At 40.4% G+C, this 19,790-nt stretch overlaps 1 protein-coding gene across 1 annotated transcript in view; it reads right to left on the bottom strand.

Moving 5' to 3' along the window:
* LRP11 (LDL receptor related protein 11) overlaps positions 1-19,191 on the bottom strand; it is a 59,187-nt gene extending 39,996 nt beyond the window's left edge. Inside the window, exon 1 of the mRNA XM_015620455.2 lies at positions 19,052-19,191. Within this exon, the coding sequence (XP_015475941.1) occupies positions 19,052-19,191 (140 nt within the window). The remainder of the gene's footprint in view (positions 1-19,051) is intronic.
* Positions 19,192-19,790: the final 599 nt, after the last annotated feature.

Below are 19,790 nucleotides of genomic sequence, written 5' to 3'. Positions count from 1 at the left end.
TTCTGCATTATGACATCCCTCTGCAGCTCTTAGCAGTTGGCTCTAAATTTACTTCTTTGAATAACTCATCAGCAAACTTTGTTCCTTTATCTCATCCCACTTTCCAGGTCACTTAGGACTAGATCAATCAGCGCATTCCTGTAGGAATACGCTGTATATAATATATAATAATAACAACATGTAATACAGCCCAGTGGGACTCCACTGGTGATCTTCCTCCAAGGACTTTTATCCTTTGTGTCCTATCCTTTAACCATTTATTTCTCCATGAGAGTACATTCTTTTTATCTCATTGCAGCATAAATTCTTTACTTTCAGGTAAGATTTGTCCCACTGAAAATGCAGCTTAATGATTTTGAATGGAATTTGAGCCTTGGTTGTATCCAAAAGCAACTGAGACAGACTGTATGGCAACAGAACCAAACTCACTCTATTTTGTCACAACTCAAAAAAATTTATCTCTCCCAATGATCATGAAAGGGTGCCTGAGAAAAACTTCTGCTGCACAAGCAAGCCCCAAGGATGTTCACACTCCAACTGAAGATGCACATAGACATCTACAGAAACAAAGATTGCACCAGTTGGCAAAGATCTAAGTTTGTTCAACATTTGATTCACTAGGATGTACTAGAGCTTCCTGGCAGTAGAGAAGTATAATTATCTGTACTTTAGGAGGTGGATTTGTTGATCTGAGTTTATGTCAAGTGTGAGAGACTATGGCCTGCAGAGATGAGGTCACTGAAATGTGTGGTTGGGAGACAACTTAGGGAGCTGCTGGCAGATTTGCAGACCTGGGAGGCAACAGTAATGATGGCCTTGGGAAGAAAGGGCAGTGGAGGCAATTACTGAGTGACACATGTCACAAGGCAGTTCTGCACTGAATGCCAGAGCAGCAGTGATTTAGTGTTACGGGTGGTCGACCTAATAGTAACAAAATATATTTAAAAATAGGGAACTGTAAAACTAAAGGGCAAATACATAACTGCGACATAGGACTGACTCCTTGTTATAAAAATGACAGTTTCATTAGAGTTCAGATTCAGCGTGGACTAAATCAACTGTGGAGTGGCCAGTCTATCTTTTCAACTCTGTTACAGATGCTGTGAAACAGCTTTCTCTAGTGATTACTCCCATCCACCCACCCTCTGTCTCCTTGCCTAGTCCTAACCACATTTTTCATATGCCTATTCACTTGCTGAACTCTATATTCCTTTCCAATGGCTTTTTATTCCCCTTTTCTTGACAAAAATATATTCTGTATTTGATTTCATTATTTACTTAAAAAAATGTGGAGTATTTAATGCTTTCAATTCTTCGAGATACTTGGCTGAATAGGCTTCATTTCCCTGGTCCCTGGGTGTATCAAAGTTGGACTTTTAGCTGGAAAGAACCTTAACTCCTCTTCTCTTTATGAGTAACTTAAAAGTAGTATCAAAATATTGATGCACTTAAAATAAAATATCATCAGAGTATGACAGGATTGAACTCCCTGAACTGGAGCATGAGTCAGGGAGGGTTAACAGTGAGTAAGGTTGGTGAAGGCTAGCCCCCTTCTTGTAAATGAGCCAGCACCTGGAAGAAGCTGTTGTAACCTGTAGTAGAAAATTTTGACTAAAACTTCATGGCTGAAAAGTGGGTTGTAAGGCAGGGACAGCACAGTGCTCAGGCAGGGAGCTGTGGCATGGCTGTGAAATGTCCTGCTAGGTCATAGCAGCTCAGGGTCAGCTGTAGATGAGACTATGGCAGGCTGAAAGGGAGATGCAGTTGTCCTGTGGGTGCAGCACTGAAAGGGCAGTGACGACTGCTTCTGAACCTAGGGAATGGGAATTTTTTTGATTCAGAGTCTGTGATTCACAAGGGAGGTAGTCAGAAGGAAGCTGGAAACCTGTGGGGGCAAAGGTGGGGAATTCCTGTTGCTGGAGCTGCAGGCAGGCATGATGCAGTGGCACCAATCTCTCCAAAGGCAAGGCTGAGGGACTGTGCAATACGGCAGCCAAACGTGTGTCTCAAAGAGATGGCTGCCAGTAGTGAGCAAGTGTGATCCACAATAAGTTCCTGCAGCCAAGCAAGGTCAGGGGGTACTGAGGGAAAGGAAGCGAAACACCATCAAGCATGTCCAGATGAGAGAAAAGTCTCTGAGAACAGAAATTTGACCAAAAAATCTGGTGATAGGGCCCCAGGGGCACCCCCAGCCCTGACTCTCCCTGCCAGACCCCAGGGGCTCCCCACAGCCCAGCATCCCACATCAGCCCCTAGGGCTGTCAGTCTCCAGCTGCCCCCAGCCCTGGGCTGCACCAAACCAGGCCCTGTGCCCATCCCCTGGGAGATGCCCAGGGTTGGGGCTGCTCCTGGCTGGGGGTGGGATGGAACCCAATGGAGAGCTCCTGGCCAGGTGTGTGCTGAAGCAGGATTCATTTCTGGTCAAGCATCTGTCTCAGCACACCCCAAGCAGGGCTGGGAGAACAATTTTGTAGCACTGGACATTGTGACAGTGCTAATTCATTGCCTCTATCACAGTTCTCAAGCAGAAGTCAGATGAGGTTTTGTGCCTGGCCAAAAAACGTCGGGTTGATTCCTGTGAGCATTAAAGCTCATGGCTGCACCATGTACTTCATCTCCTTGTTGCTCCTGAGGAAAACCTTTCCTGGTCCTCATGCCACCATGGCTTGTGTCTGGTGAATGCCAGTGTCTCTCTCCACACTTGGGAAATTTGGTAGGTGCCTGTGGGGAGTTGTGAGGGATACACACAGGTGTCATCTCACTCTGCAGAGCTGCAGGGATAAGCAGTCGTTCCTGATAACCCATTTAGTGTGTAGGCAATGCCACAGAGCTCTCCTAGGGCTTTGTGGAGCTGGCATAACAGTGCAGAAGTGCTCCAGCCTGAAAAGCTGACTGCAAGACACCAGAGTATAGTCACAGGATGATACTTCAGGAGCAATTCTGTCAGGAGCTGCCTGTCTCCACTCTAAGCATTAGACTGAACAGACTTTTTTGTCAATAAAACACAGGTGTTCAGATGTTTAAGCCTTTCATACAAAAAAAAAAAAAAAATTGCAATTATTTCATGCTTAAACCATTTGTGTTTAACTAGCGAGATGCGTGAGACAGAGAAGTTTCTCAGGTTAGACTTTTTGTCAGACCTTTCTGAACAAAACACAGTATGAAATAATTTCCTACTGCAAAATGGCCTGGAGTATTTTTTGTCATCTTTGTTTCCGCTCAGGTATCACCAGTGTTCTTTGCTGGCTGAAAGGATTTGAGAAGCAGATTGACACAGTGGAAATTCAGTCAAGCCAGATGCACATGCCTGCAATAGAGGTCATGAATTCTGTGTCACAAGGATAAATGAGGTCAGGATTCATTAAAGACAAGCAGGTACCACTGAGCCATAGCCATGCTGGTCCTGCCGCCCTCTCCTTTAGCCTGAAGATGGTTGTGTGGTTTGCTCCAGCCTGGACCAACTTCCATTGTGTGTTTCTGGAGGCATGGGGAGAGGAGCAAACCTGTATCTTCGATTTTGTAGTGGGTACCTGTTCTTGGAAAATTGTCCTCATCTTCTCATTTTCTTAATTTCAGTGAATTTGGATGCTAATTAAAGGTTAATAATCTCTATAACTCCAGTGAGAAGCTAGACACTCTTTGTTGAAGAATACCCACGCTTCCTAAGAACAAAGCAGCATGGATAATGATTATTTCTCCAAGATGATTTCTGTGATCTGTGAGAGAAATTTACAGACATACTTGAGAGCAACATGTGAAAAGAGATCAAGACTTTTGTCTTACTGCACTTTTTGATCAGTGCAGTAACCTAAGTATTAGGCAGTCATTTCAGGGAGCTGCAGGCATTAGGGTTGTGTTTCCTTGCCAAAGACATTTTCATATATCAGGGATTCCTTGGGGGGAGGAAAAAAAAAGAGAAAATGCTTGTGCACAGAGAACTCTAAGCCAGGGGTTTTCAACTTTCATTACAGAAAGGCCTTCAATGCCCAGAGTATGTGGTGGCAGCTGGACATATAACAGTGTCCAGTCTTTATGATCAATAGATGTAACATTGAAAATGGACTTTGGGAAAGGTAGCATGTAAAGTCTCCCATGGATATATGGTCTCAAGGATTAACAATCTCTATTTTCTATTGATGGGTTTCATAATGGCTAACTGTGGGTTTCATCCTAAGCAGTGCTGGACCACTGAAAGCAAGCAGTGCTTTTGTGAGTCTTAATTTATCAGAACTCTTGTGCTTTTGGACAGACCAAAAACGGAAAGAGAACTTCAAATCTTTTTTTGTAATAAATGTTTCGTGGCTCTCAAGCTGATTCTCAGTGGGTGGAGACAGGTATCAGTGCAGAAAATAATCTTGTACTGGTAACTGAACAAATACAAATATATATGTGGAGTATAAAAGCTTTCTGGCAAATGTAGACCTGGTTCCTAGGATAGAAATGGCAGCACAGCAGAGTAGAGCTCCATGCAGGTGTGCCGTTTCTCACAGAAGCCTGGTATCAGCAAATTCATCTGTAGAGAGCAAACAGAATGGCTTTCTGTCCCTGCTTCAGTTTGTGTGTGGGCTATTATGACTGAAGGGGGAATTATGCGATTCAGGCACAATATGGAGCTGCCTGACAGATTGCAGACAGATGTAAGCTTGCTTTGCCTGAGCTCTGCACTGACTGAAGCTCAGCTAATATATTCTCTTTCTCTGTCAGGCTTATTGCATCAAGCTCAGCATTATGCTGATAATGCAGTCACATGACCTCTGCATCCAAACTGGCTCACTTCCCACCAGCTTGAAGCAAACTTGCATCTGTCTTCAAAATAGGATGTAGACATAACCTTTTAACAGGCCAGCACTTCTCAGCCCACATACTGTGGAGCTGGGATGTGCTCAAAGCAGAAGGGAAAGGATCAGAGGTTGTTCAAACTCTTTGAAGTAGAAGGGATTTGAAGATCTGTGTGGGTACATAGGAACCTGGAAGGGGTTACAGGGAGTAGGAGCAGATGGTGGCTTGACTGACAAGTGGAGATGCAGAGCGTCTAAGTATACCAAACTAAGTGGTCCCTGGAAGCAGGAAATCGAACAGAGTGTGTTTCACACAAGCTCGTTACTATGGCTATTCCCTGACTGGAAGATTCCACCTGTGTGTGAATGCCCCTCTTTATTTCTGTGATGTGTTCTCTACTTGTGATACAGAGCAACCAAGCAATTTGATTACTGCCATGCTGATGCAGATGCTTTGAGAGATTTCATTTGCACACAAGATGTCATTTTGTCATAAAAATGGAAATATTGATTACTCCACAAATTGCACTGATTATAAGCCAGAGCATAGCAGGGACTAGTGAGATGACTAAACAATGTCAGAAAGAATGCACCTACTTCCTTCTGAGCAGGAAAATATGTAACTCTTTTATTTAAAGTATTAGTCAAGAATCCTATATGCACTCATGGTTAACTCCAAGTGCTTTTTACTTTAAATTTGAAACTTCAAGTAGGAGCTCATTTTTTTAAACTTTATTTAAAAAAACCCCCAATGAAATAGAGAGTAAGATTCTAATGGGCTCTACCTGCCCTATTCTTCTCTAAGTCCCATTTTGTCTATATTTGGAAGAACGGCGGTTTCCATAAAGAAAAATTGCAGACTCAAATTTACCTTTTTTCTTAAACAGTCCACATCACTCCTTTAAAATGCAAATGGATTTTAAAAATATTATTATTGTCCTAATATGAAAAATATATATTCTTTTCTGTATAATGGAGATGTTTTCTAAACTTAGGCAAATTTTGTTCAGTGTTAAAACGTGCATGTCCATGACTTTCGGCTAATTTTCCAGAGAAAAGGATGTAAAAAGTGAAAACATTTATAATCCTTGCAATTGATGGAAATGAAAACAGTAATTCCTACTACAATAGAAGTGTGTATATGTACAACCTGACCATCAGTGAAAATATTGTATTATTCACTTGAGCTTGTATACTAAGAAAGAATGACACAATTTAACAATCATTTTATTTATATAATGTTTAAATGTAAAGTTGCAAACATAGCTATTTACAAGGCCATATATTTAATTTTGTGTTTAGTTTGCCATTTACTGTTTAAAATTAATACCTTTCATGCCTCAAAAAGTTTGTTCACAATTAAGCTTTCTCCAGAACCTTCATTCATTGACAAAATATCCCTGTCCTGCTTTCCACTGTAGCAGGACTGGCTCCTATGTCTTTTGCTATTCTGACAGTTCTAGTGTTGAGATGCTGAATGTTTTTACCTCCAGGCGACATCTGTAACCTCCTGTGTTGTTTAAACAAAGGACCTTTTCAATGAATAAAAGACTATATCAGTCTTCTATGAAGTTAACACTGGTGGTTTGGGGCCGAAGAAAGCATTCAAATAACATAACTCTTGGGTGCTCTACCCTACTGCTATTATGTTAAACTTTTTTCTTGTCTCAGTTTTTATGAAAACCTTGAAGATGAAGATCTAACTTGAGATAACTTCTCTGAAAACCCAGAAGGGCTTCTGAATACTCTGATGGTTTTGCATATGATTTATAAAGCAAAACCTTGCTTTTCATTTGTTTTAATTTCCTCAAGCCTCTGATGTGGTGTTTCATGCCCAGTAGAGTGTGAATATATAGTTTCAAGACTTCAGAACCACAGAATAATTAGCAATGTTTACTAACCAGCTGAACAAGCCACCTCCCACCTGAATACTGGAATAATTGTTTCTCCACTTACAAAAAAGAGTGAAAGATCTGTAGATTGGCCTCACAGCACCAGTAAATGGAAAGAGAGCCTGGCCTGCTTCACCAGTGGTCAATTTATTGTGCTGAAGACATGTTTGTGTGTCTGCCTCAGAAGTTGCCATCTAAAGGCAGTTGCCTTTCTGACTGGCGAGAGATGGATGTCATGGAGATACACATTTAAACTGTTAATAATCTTATGTCAAGACCCTATAAAAGCAGTGGATTTATCCCTTACTACTTCGGTTAAGTACTCTACTATGTCCTGAGCTGCCATTAACCATTTGAAACATTTTCCAGAATGTCATATGAAATATCTCATGCTGTAGCATAAACGGTTGCTTTTTTTCCCTGTCTTCAGTCACATGGGAATTTATTCATTCAGGTTATTTTGCAATAATGCTTTAAATATTGAAAGGCTTCTCACATCCCCCATTTTCTAGACTAAACAACTCCATTTTTCTCACAACTCCTTCTTGCCTACCCTGGGCTTTTTCCAGATGATCTGAATCTTTCCTAAAGCATGTGATATAAACAACTGTACGCAGAACTCCAGTTTGGTGCTTATATACACTACCCCTGTCTCTAAGAGACTGTCTTTGTTCCTGAAATGTTCAGCTCTGAAGCTACATCAGTAAGATACATACCTACAAAGCATAATGCAGAATATATAACATATATTCATACATATAAATATATGTAGGAGGGTAAAGTAAGGTTCTGTTGGAATCTTCTTTGTAGGGTACCAACTGGCTTTGGTGGAAAACTGGTAGTGAGCAAAATGTGGCAGCAGGTGTGAAGTGTTTTGTAAGACCCTGGGGCAGGTATAAGGAAGTAGAATATGATGGAAATGAAGCTAAATAAGGGACTTAGAGAATTAACATGCCTACCTATTCAATACTCAACTCTTTTTGAGCACTTTGGGTGATTACGTTCCATCATATGAAAAATTAAATCTGTTATTCTAAGCAAAACTTAAACAGGTATCAGTGAACTGACTGTATTTTCACTAGCTTCAAAGTGGGAATATCTAAAAACTGACAAATAGCAGAGCTGTCATGTAGACAATGAGCCTTACACCTGCCTTGTAGTATTTACTCCTTGAGCCATGTTTTAGGGTAACTGGAGATCCCTAAAGGTTCAAAAGTTTCCTAGCACTTCATTTGGATATGTGTTAGGAGGTCCTAAACTCAAGCTTTTCTGAGTCCAAATCAGGAAGGAAAATTCCTGTCTCTGTCACCTAACACTTGAAAAAAACCAGTAAATCTCAAGTATTTCTCATTTTCTTAGCTAATGAGGTGAAATTTGACCAATCGAATGAGTGACCGGAGATAGAGAAATAAAAAAACAGTGGTGAAAACAAGATATAATCAAGGATATAATAATTTCACTTTTCTTGTGGGTTTTTTTGCTTTTTTTTTTTTTTTTTTTTTCTGTGCAAAGCTATTTGTGGAACAGGGAAACATGATCTAGAGGGACAGACTCTGATTCAACAATAGCTTGCCTGAAAGGAACCCGCTGCTTGCTTTCCCCAGTTCCCTTCTCTTGCGCTTTCCTGACAGTTCACAGATTACTTCACTGCCATAAGAAAGGGGTCATCTCAGCACCACTGTAGCAAATGCAGAAGAGCAGAGTGAGGACTTAGACTTCTGAGCCTTCCCAGCTCACTCTGGGAACCAAAGGCACCAGTTTTTCTCCTGAGACAGCTCAGTACCCATCGCTTTGGGGGCAGTGGTAGTTAGGGTGGAAATTGCTAGCAGTATTAATCCCTACCCCATTTAAGGGACTCACAGATCAGAACCCTTTCTGATTTTACCTCAGCTGCCTCTCCTCCCCTCTGATTCACCCTGGAGTTAGATTTTTTTACCTCCTCAAAATGGAAGCTTTAATTGCCCTTGTGTTAAACCTCATTGTGGTTACAATACATGTAATTAGATGACCTCAGGCAAAAACTGAGTCTTTCAATAAATTGGAATTATTATTGGCTGCCAGTCTACTGACCCACTGCTTCTCATCTCTTGCATTTACTTCAAAAACTGAGCAACGGTCTAAGTTGTCCTGGTTTTGTATTTCAAGGGTGTGCCAAAGAAGTTTATGTAGACTTCTACATACTGCCCTATAAAATTCTCCTTTGTTTCACATATCCGGCAGGCATATAGTAGAGTAGGCATTAAATATAATGTTCAATACATATGGCCAAAGGAAGTGTGTTTAGAAAGCATGGCTAATAGTGTAGGGACAAATTCCATTTTGTTTCCCGTAGATATTAAGGCTGACAGACTGTTAGTTGCATGATCATTAGCTAAAGTGAGCTCCACAGCAATGCTTGAGGCAAAATAATAATAATATGGTGGCAGATGAAGCAGGAACAGCACAAGTCAGCAGCACCCAGCCAGCAGTTAGCAATTCTTTTGCTTATTAGCAGAATGTCCAGAGTCCAGGCAGAATTGTTAGATTAGGGATTTTCATTAATTTGTCTTTCTGAATCCTTCCTATCTTCAGATCTTGCATTCTTATTGACATCTGTAGCAATACCTAGAGACTATGAATTTAATTTTCTTTGAACAAGCATATGGGTAAGGGAAGTTTTTTATGGCCTACAAGACTCTCTTTTATAGCAGCACACATTGTTCAGGTTCCTAATTACTGTTGCATTTAAAAAGTAATTTATGCATGTTTATTATTAGGACCCCAAAATTATGATGTAAAAACCTGTGTCCTGATGCCTATCCCTAGGATTGGAGAATAAAATTACACCAAAAATCTGTCCGTAAAAAAACATGTCTTTTTATTGTTATTTTATTTGAAATTCAGAAAAACCCAGGGGGATAGTAAGGACTTAAATACATTCTTCATGATCTGTGTTTCTTACACGGACTGTCATAACAGTTATAGAATTTATATGTTTGCTCAAAGTCAACCAAATGTGAAACAACCTACAGAGAGTGGTGTTTGGTCCCCGAGGGACACCTCCATGAAGAACCATGAAGTCGTATTTCATAATGACATATCTGCAATGCATGGTTAAGCCTTCAAATTTCACAGGCACAGCAAGTTATTGTAGTCTCATTTTATTTTTTACTTTGGTTTCCAACTGCAGTCAGCCAGTTCTCCACATTACTTAAAACTTCCTCAAACCGTGTCTGGTCTCTGGCTGCCCTCTCAAGAGTGAGTCAGCAACACCACTCTGACCACCTCAGTGTTGTGCTGTGCTGGGAGGGACTCTAAGACACCCTTCAGAATGTGGTTGGAACAGGGCTGCAGAGCCCAGAAAACTGTTCCAGGAGGTGTGTGTGCATTTTTCAGCCTGGAGAAGGGAAAGCTCTGGGAGAGCCTCATTGCAGACTTCCCATACTTACAGGAGGGAGTACTGACTTCTTACATGGGCAGATAGTGACAGGACAAGGGGGAAAGTTTTTAAACTACAAGAGGAGAGATTTGGAAAAGATGTTAAGAAATTCTTTACTCAGAGGATAGTGAGGCACTGGCACAGGTTGCCGAGAGTAGTTGTGGATGCCCCATCCTGGAAGGGTTCAAGACCAGGTTGGATGGGGCCCTGAGAAACCTGGTCCAGTGAGTGGCACCCCTATCCATTGGGTAGGTGGTTGGAACTAGATGTCCCTTCCAATCCTAATGATTCTATGACTCTATGATTTAAATCAGACTTCACTTCAACACAGAGACTAGTCAAGTCATTATAGTTAATTAATTCTTTACTAATAGATGTCTAGTCTCACAGATGTTGAGGATTTTTTTGCACTTTTCTCTTTTAGGAGCATGTTAGAAGTCCTTTGTCTTCTGCTATTAACCAGGGTGCCTGCCTGTCTCAAAAATAAAAAAACCACAGTGCTAGACTGGATTGATTTTAAAATAATATTTGACAGAAGTGACTAAATAATGGGTGCTCCTTAATTATAGCACATGTACAAGCACTTGTGATTTCTCTCAGGTTGTATTATTAGAAATTTTTTAACCACTTGTGTTTACGTTTTTATGAAGTTTCTGGGCAATAGCATGGTGTCAGCTATTTAAGCTTTCTAGTCAATAAGTCATATGGCAGTCAGTGTCTCCACCTCCCCCAGTCTCATTTTAGCTCCAGTTCTGGGGTTCCACATGTCAATAGATGAATATAAACTGTGCCTGGAGGAAGTCTTTGAGATGGAAGCACACAGTTCGATACAGCCCACAGTACGGAGGGATTTACCTGCTCTCCTAAACTCAGAAATGTGTGAGCATTTCTAGCAAGAGTAATTTCTCATGCTAATGTAAACTCATTGGCCATGAATACTTGCATATGCAGCTTTGTAAGAAATGAAGTGTAAATATTGCTGTCAATCAACATTTTAATCCACCAAATGTTTGTGGAAAACCAATTCATGATAATATGAACATGCTAAAAGTGAATTCACTCTGAAATTCTGGCATTTCATGATGAAAGTATTTGCAGTACTGACCTGTCTCCACCTGGAGCTTTATCATTGCTATGATTTTTTTTCTAGTTCTAAAATTGGTCTTGTAATAATAGAAATGTGAAATTTGCTGACAGATTTCCCAGTGAGCTACGATGGGTTGAAGATGCTATTTTAAGCACCCTTGTGAGAAAAGTGATTGGTAGTATACTGAGCCCTGATTCAGCAAGAGTTGGTGCAGGATCCCTGTTACATGTTCAAGCCACAAGAAACATTGACGAGGAACTCCACATAAATGAATGGAAAGAAACACTGCAAGATGCTTGAAAAAGCAAATTACTAATTATGCTAGTAACAAAGAGCTGAAAATTACTCAGAAAAGTTCATCTCTAGTCAGTCTCAGCTGATGAAAATGAGCAGAAATTCAGTTAATTCAACAGGGTTATAATGATTTTACACTTACTCATGATTTGATCTTACATCTTAATGTGAATTTATTTAATTACAATTTAATCACAGGTGCTCTCAGTTGAATACCCTTACATCATGTTGTTCTGTAACAAAGACAAAACTGGTTTCCACCTCTGTATGCTCAGCTTGAACAAACTGGGAATGTGGTCAAACAGGAAGGTCATCTAAACCCTTTGGTAGAAGACAGACTTCTGAAAGAGATGTATTTTTATAATTTAACATCATCTGCACCTGGAAGCTGAAATTGATTTTAAGGGTGATAATCCAAATTATTGCATGCCAAAATAGCCTGGGAAAAGAGGAAATTTTAAAAGAGTGGTTAGTTACTCTGCTGTTGAGATCTAAAGTATAGTGAGCTGAATTAGTTGAGTATTTCTTTTCAGTTGAGGCTGGATTTAACTGGGGATTATCTCTTGGCATGGCATGAAGTTAAACGTGATTTAGAAAGTCACTCTCTGTAATAACTTTAGTGGTTTTGCGCTTACTTAATTTTATTTTGTCAAGATCAAATTAAGCCAATTCTAGCGCATTAGGGAGGTGTGTGCATGATGAGCCTGGGGATGTGGAAGGGAGAATGAGCCTTTGGCTGCATGGATACCAGCCTGGACAGATTTCATACTCTCTTCCCAGGGGGGATGGAAAGAATGATGGAGCAGAGCCGATTTTATCTGCGTGTGATACTTACGGTTATTAAAAGGAAATTTCAGGGTGTGGAGTTAACCCTCAGAAGTCTGTGTAACTACCCGCACATGTCACTTAATCTGTGACAGGTAAAATACACTCCGAGGTCCCTGGTGAGTCTTGCACTTTGTTCTCTGCCTTTATCCACTGGTATTCTCCCCAGTGCTAATGCAAATGGAGAAGTTTACGCCTCCTCCACACCCACACACTATTATCTGTCACCCAAGAAGCAACTTCTTTCTGCTCTTGTCCTGTGTCTAACTTTAGTTTTTTCCTCACCCTGACTTGCATAAAAGCTGCATACCGCTAACATCTCATTGTTTCATTAGTTAAAGGAGGGAAGTGCTTTTGGGTATGCAGCTGTTATAGAAAACAAGAGTAATCTGGGATGGAAGAGATTAAAATGAGCAACATCTAGTCCAATACAGGGTTTAGGTGGGTTTTTTTTGTTGGTTTTGGGTTTTTTCTTTGGTTTTTTTTTGGGGGGGGGGGATTATTTTTGCTCTTGTTTGTTTGTTTGTTTGTTTGGGTTTTTGTGTGTTTGTTTGCGGTGTTTTGTTTTTTGGTTAAAAATGGTGTATTTTACACTTTGGAGTATCTCACATGAATTACATCTTCAGAGATTAAAAAACCCAGAACGACTGTGTAGACAATATCTTGCAAATTTAGCACAGAATAAGTGAGTTTAACCTGAAAGGGTGTTTGGAGACAAGAAGAAGAGGCAGAGTTTAGTGCTTTTCCCCATTGAGTTTTTCTTGCAGTAAAACTGCCATACCCATTCTCTCATGTTGATTTATCACATGCCCATTATTTGCTCCAAAGTACCGAAAACATCTTTTCTTTTTCCTTAGGAAGTGTTAAAGACAAAACCTCAGTCTCCTTTTCCAAGGCTGCCTGCCTTTCTGGGCAGCCTGCCCACAGTACAGGATCCTTGTTTATCCCAAGGAGGGCAAAACAGAGCAAAGAGAGGAGCCTTTTCCAGCACCCGCAGCTTGCTGGGTGTCAGAGGCCAGGCAGTGCCTCGGTGAGCCCACCTCGCACAGCTGCCAGGACGGGTCCCCGGGGCAGCCGCAGGCAGAGAAAATCACACCGGACATGGAGAAGGTGAGGGAGCAGTGTGCATCCCTGCCCACTCATGGAAAATGGCAAAAACTAAAAAAAAAAAGTTGTGTCCTGCCTTTAACAGCACAGCACAATCTTGTGGCTTACTATTTCAGCTAGATCCTAACTATATGTTTAATTCCACATGTTGCCTTGACTGCCAAGAAGTAAAAATCAAACCTCCATTTCTTTGTGGGTTGTTCTTTTTTTGATCTCTGGAAACCGTACCCTTGAACTCTATTTTCAGTAATTGCAATATATTTTTTTTGTGCTTCTGTACATTAATCACATTGAAATATGAGGAAAGCAAAAACAGAGAGAGAAGTGCATAATTATTGAGCAGAAAGAATAAAATCAAAACATTCATATCTAATTTTCTAAGACTCTTGAAAACAATGGTGCGGTTTGGGGGATTAAAAAAAAAAAAGTAGAAGGAGCAAACTACCAAAAAAAAAGGCATAAAAGCAAAAAAAAACCAAAACCAAACCAAAACCATAAAAGCAAATCAAAACTGCACAAAAAGGCATGATGTTCCTTTAAAAAGTTACATGTAATCACCAGGACACCTGACTAACTGGTACATAACATGATCTTCTGAGCACAGTAACTCCCCCACTGAGAGAAACACTGTGAGTCAAACAAGAATATACATGCTTTGGAAATACTTTTCCAGAATCATGACACTTGTTCCATTAGTCAATCTGGTACACTTTCAAAGGGTAGAAAACTGTTGAGCCTTAAAGGAAACAGTCACACAGAAAATAGAGAAGCCAGGAGCTAAGTTTCAGAAAATTAAACTTCTGCAGAAAAGATCCTTATTTATATCCTATATTCCTGCAGAAAAGAAAGTATGAGGACAAGCTGTGATCCTGCTGAGGTGAGGTCCTGTTAAAGGCCCTCAAAATTTTGCTGTAGTCCAAGCCACAGAAATTCACACTATTTATCAAGCAAAGATAAAGCTGCAGCAATCTTGCAAATAAATTACCCAAAAAGAATAAAGAAGGAACTGAAAGCTGTAGCACTTATGCAAGGAAATAAATTTTCATATATTTCCAAATTCTTTCAGGTCTGTTATGCCTGACTTACTGCTGCCTTTGTGTTTTCTGGAAATCAGGTTAATTTTTCTGGATAACGTTTTGTTGTCCTTGAGGTAAAAAATAGATCATCAACCTAAAACCAGCCCTGAGGAAAGGAGGGACGCCCAGTTAAGACTGAATTTTTGCTCCCCCAATGGTCAGTGCCATCTGTAAGCAGAGTGATGGCAGAAGGGCAAGAGTTTTGATCCAAAGTCTAAGAGAGAGGCTAAAAATTGTCTCCTCCTTCCATGTCAGGGCCCTTTGCAACATTAAGTGTGGGAGAAACAAATAAATCACGTGAAATCTCTGTTGCTCTGCAATGCTCAGTGGTCACATGGATGGCATTCCATGTGGGTCTGCTGGACTGGGTGGCAGCAAGGGACAGGTGGAGCATCTGGCACGGTCACCTGCTCAAGGTTTCAATTCCACTGAGCTGGGCTTATTCTGTTTCAAAGCTGCAAACTGAGCAAAATTTCCAATCCTTTTCCAAATACAATTGAATTGGATGGGGCCTGAAATATTGATGAACCTTCAAGATTTTTGTTTCCTGCACTCTGATTGATTTCTGGTGTCCAGTAAATATAAGAAAAGCCCTACACATGTGAAATGGTTCCCAGCTAAAATAATGGGAAAAAAAATCTCACAACAATCAAGATCTGATACTTCTTCTACCTAGCTGGCTATAGAAGCCAAATTTGCTCCAAATCAAACCTGTTCCATTATTAATAAGAGCAAATGAAGTGCATCTGAGAAATGAAAAAGTATTATGGAAATCAAAACATCTGCTTCGCGTGGTCATCAGAGATTGTGGCAAGGGAAGGCATGAGTGACTAACTCGCTGAGAGACAGTACTGCCACAGTAGAGCAGTTCTGATGAACTTCCCCTAAAGCTGCCTTTGAACTGGGGCTTCAGCTACAGATTTCAGTAAGTCTTTAGTGTTCAGGAAAGAATGATGATTTCAAGGGTTTTACTGGTGCTTGGTCTAGGTAGGTGCTGTGTTTGTACACAGTGCAAGCTCCTGGCCAGGCCTGGAACATGCAGGATGTCCCCAGTGAAGCATGGGACAAAACTGCAGCTATTGGAGTACGTGTCGCTGGCTTTAAATGCTATCTTTGGCTGGGACACAAACTCCTATATTTGAATGCATTTGGCTTTTGAAATTGTCTCAGAACACCTTGATGTTGTGTTTGGGTTCACACATCTCAAAAATTGCATATTTGCTCAGTTTTTTTCCTGCAGATACTAAGGCTGAATGAGGAGAGCTGCTTTGTAGCTCCAGGCAGCAGCTGAATTTTCTGCACGGGTGGAGTTTTGCTTTTGACTTTGGTGGGGCTGCCTTTTGTCCTGAGGCTTCACACTGGGCATGGAAAAGAGGAACAGGGTTAGAATGGATAGCTGAAGAATGGGCAGTGGGAAGAGTTCTGCCAGCCATGCTGTGACCTGCCTGAGTCCCTGCATCCTCCAGGCATGCCAGAGTGCAGTGGGCATGGGTCTAGCATCACAGGGAAGTAGCAGTGGTTTGCACATCCAAAGTTGCCACATGGCTCTACAGAGGGAACTGGCATGACCTGCCCTAAACCTGCCCCAGCACAGCTCTGCTGTGAACCTTCCTCCATCTGTGCTGGGAGACCAGGACCTGTCGGATGTTGCCAGAAACAAGTCAGGAATTAGTCATAGACAGTACTGCTTTTGGATTAATTAATGAACTTCAGGGCCTATTTATACTTCTGGATTGTTTTGTTTGCTTTCATTTGTTTTTAGCTCAGACTTTTTGCCCTGCTCTCCCCACAACCAGCTTGAGGCAACCTCCAGGTCAGAGAGGTGATGATGCAGCCTTTCCCTGACAGCTGGTTCTCCTCTTATGTGAGAATCATAAATCTACGTTTGTCTTTCCCCCTGCTATGCCCTCTAGGAAGCAAAACGCAGTTCCAAACTCCAAAATGTATTAATGAAAACTATGCTTTTATAATGGTCCTCAGGACTTTTCTGTCATTTTACTAAATTGGATGGCTACATTACCTCAGTATGGCAATTAATGACAATTAAATATAAATTGAGAGTATCTGCCAACTTCTTATGATGTAGTCCTACCAGGCATTTCAGGCTGTTTCCTAAGGAAATCATTCTTCTTCAATTACACTGTTCCATCTTTGTCAGCTAGTGTACAACCTTTGTGTGTTGCTTTTCAGATTAAGGAAAAGCTTGGCATTGTAACAGGGAAGAAGCATGGCATCTGCAATAGAAATGCCAAAATCCTGGAAGCTGCTCCACAAGCCTGAGTACTGTGTGCAAAGCAGATGGTAGGAAACTGAGCACATAAGAAAATTCATGAGCTGTGTTGCATGTAACTGCGTTGCTACATTTTATTAAAGGTAAGTTTTCTTCAATGTGTGCAATATAATGAAATAGACATTAAAGCTCTGGTAATGCTCTCTGGAACAAGTGTCATTCTTAGTGTTTGTGCAATAAAATAAAGCAGCAGAGAGAGAAGATCACAGTGAACCATAGGGATGATTTGGAAAGAACATGAAAAATGCTGCCTGTTCAGCAAGGGGGAAAAACTCCAACTACTTCACAGGATGCAGTTTCCAACCTTCATCCTGTGTAATGAAGTGAGCCAGGTTACACATGGGAATGAACACTTATTTAATAAATGTTGCCATAGATTTTCTAAGTGCATTAGTAATCCAATAAAATAATTCCCATGCTTCAATTAGATATGTGTGTATTTTTCCCTCTATCTAATCAGGACAAGCTGAATTACATCAGACAGGGCCATCATGCCTCTTTAGGCACGGGCTGGCAGTTGTAAGATAGCAGAGCACTGCATTCCTGGCGCAGGCGGAGGATTATAACCTGTCGAGTCAAAGTCTTAATCTTTTCTCAGCGATGAGTCAGTGTTGAAATGACAGTCAGAACATGCACAGGCAGCAAGAGAAAGATTTGTTGTGGCTAATGGGAACAGTAAGGAAGAAAAAACTTCATCTGACTTTATCAAAAATGTAGAGGGCTCTGCTAAGAGGAACTAAACTTATTGACAGTACTCATAACAAAATTAGAAATAAACCTCAACATGCTACGAGAGAGGCTTATTTTAAGCCTTCTATTAATTTTTATAAGTACACTGTAAATGTTTTGACATAAAAAGAAACATGTCATGTCATGTTAATCTACGAACTGAGGATTCAGGACTAACAAATCCCATAGCTAATACAGGAAAAATGGAGATAAGCCGGGTAAAAAAAAAAATCCTAAACAAACATATGATATTTTTTGAATTGCTTAATGGAAAAAATCATTACTGCCATTAATACCCTATCTCCTATAAAAAGAACAATATTGTACAATATAATATATCCATCCAGGGCTGGTGCAATAGAGAGGACTATCAATTCAGTGTAAATTCAGAAGTAATTCCTCCATTTCCCTTCAGCAAACAAGGAACACCTGTTTTTTCATTTTAATCTTTTTTTAGAAAGAGATTTCTAAAAATATAACTTACACAAGCATTATGCCACCTTCTTTTGAAGAATGCAGGGATGTGCAGCATCTGCTATCAGGTATATCACACTAGAGATTAAGCCAATGTGTCTTTTCATTGAAGTATCCCTTCCATTTTTTAATTATGGTTTTTTTGTGTTTTTTTGTTTTCTGGGTTTTTTTTTTTCTTTTGCACTAAGAGACAGTAGGCCAAAACCCTATGGCCCCAAATCAGGGAAGAGAACTGAAAAAGCCTGGCAGGAGACACTGGCTCCATCCGTGAAAGAGTGCAGTGCTTCACTTAAAAACTCACAGAAAGGCTGTTTAATAGTATTTTCCATTATAATTGCTGGCAGAAGTTTTTTAGGGTGTGACAGGCTTACTAATGGCTAAGGAGAGGTATTTGTTTCAACTGTTTTCAACTGCCTAAAGAGCAACTCCATAGTCAAAAGACTCTCTCATACAAAGATGGAGAAGGTGACAACAGAATTGCATCAAAAAAAAAGTCTTTTCTCAGAAGGCTCCACTGGTGCCTGTCAGGGCATCCCCCACAGCCTCTGCTAAAGTCAGACTGTGAGCAGTAGGCTAAATAAACCCGAATAAAATGCTGCAAGCACATTGATAAGCTGCTTTTAGCTCTCATTCACAATCAGTGGAAGCAATTCTGAACAAGGCTCACTGCTTCAGACTCAATTTGGGCAAAACTCTGCAGAAGCAAGAGCTTGTTTGCCTTCCTTTCTGAGATGCCTCCTGTACTGTATAGAAAATGTAGCTGCCTAACCATGGGCTTGGGATTCAGCTCTGAAAAGGGAAGGCAGTCAAAGGGGATTTTATTAACTTTACCTATAACTGCCTCATCTACATTGCTACAGAGCTGGACTATATATCATAGCAGGGATAATTTAGATGGATGAATATAAATGTACTGTTCCTAGAAAAAATATCAGTGTGAAGTGCACTTACATGGCAAAAAATAGCCACAGGTAGATAATTCAACAACAAGGTGTCTGAATTGAAGGATCATTTCACACAGCAACAAACATTGGTTCAATCTTCTTCATACACTCTGCCTCTCTAGTTTTTTCAGACTCACCTTCTATTTTCTATAACAGCTGCTTTAGATAGAGCCTCATCATCATAAAGCACATAACTTAGCAGGTGTATCTCATCAAATTCAATTTCTGACTGTTTTTTCCTCTGATTCATTAAGCTTCCATTCTCAGGATGATCCATGGCAGATTGCAATCTTTTCCCATTTACAACATACCAGGGACATTTAATTGTCTGTTCTGTAGAGATGAATCGCTAACGTGCTCAGCCACAGACGCTAGCATGCATCTACATGTCATTTCTTCAAATGCCAAGGGTTTTTTTGGAGGTCAATCTAGTGAGTTTTTCAGCTTCAATAGAGAGGCATTGGAATAATAATCATTAGAAATCATTAGAAATGTCCTACATGATTAATGATTAATTTAACATTAACTAAGATGCCATATTTAAAAGTAGAAACATACTACCATTTTTTAGTGCAAAATACTACAAACATACCTCAATACCATGCCTTTTGCATTGCACAGGACCAAAATTTAAGTAGAATTAATAACTTATTTTTCTCATAACTCACATTTTTTGTACCAGTGTGTGATGGAGGGGCATTTGCAGGCTGTGGTGCAGAAGAAGATTGAACTATGTAATAAAATTCATGCATAAATTACTAATGGTACCCTATCCAAGTCTAATATATTGATTAACCCTCCTGTGAACATCAAACAGGTCAGTGCACTAAGAGGTTACTAACTAGCTGATGCCTGTGGTGTTTTTCTTACAGGGGT

Source organism: Parus major, chromosome 3 (genome assembly GCF_001522545.3).
Source record: "Parus major isolate Abel chromosome 3, Parus_major1.1, whole genome shotgun sequence".
Classification (NCBI taxonomy): Eukaryota; Metazoa; Chordata; class Aves; order Passeriformes; family Paridae; genus Parus; species Parus major.
The sequence above is the reverse complement of the archived record's forward strand: the minus strand, read 5'-3'. Positions and strand labels throughout refer to the sequence as shown.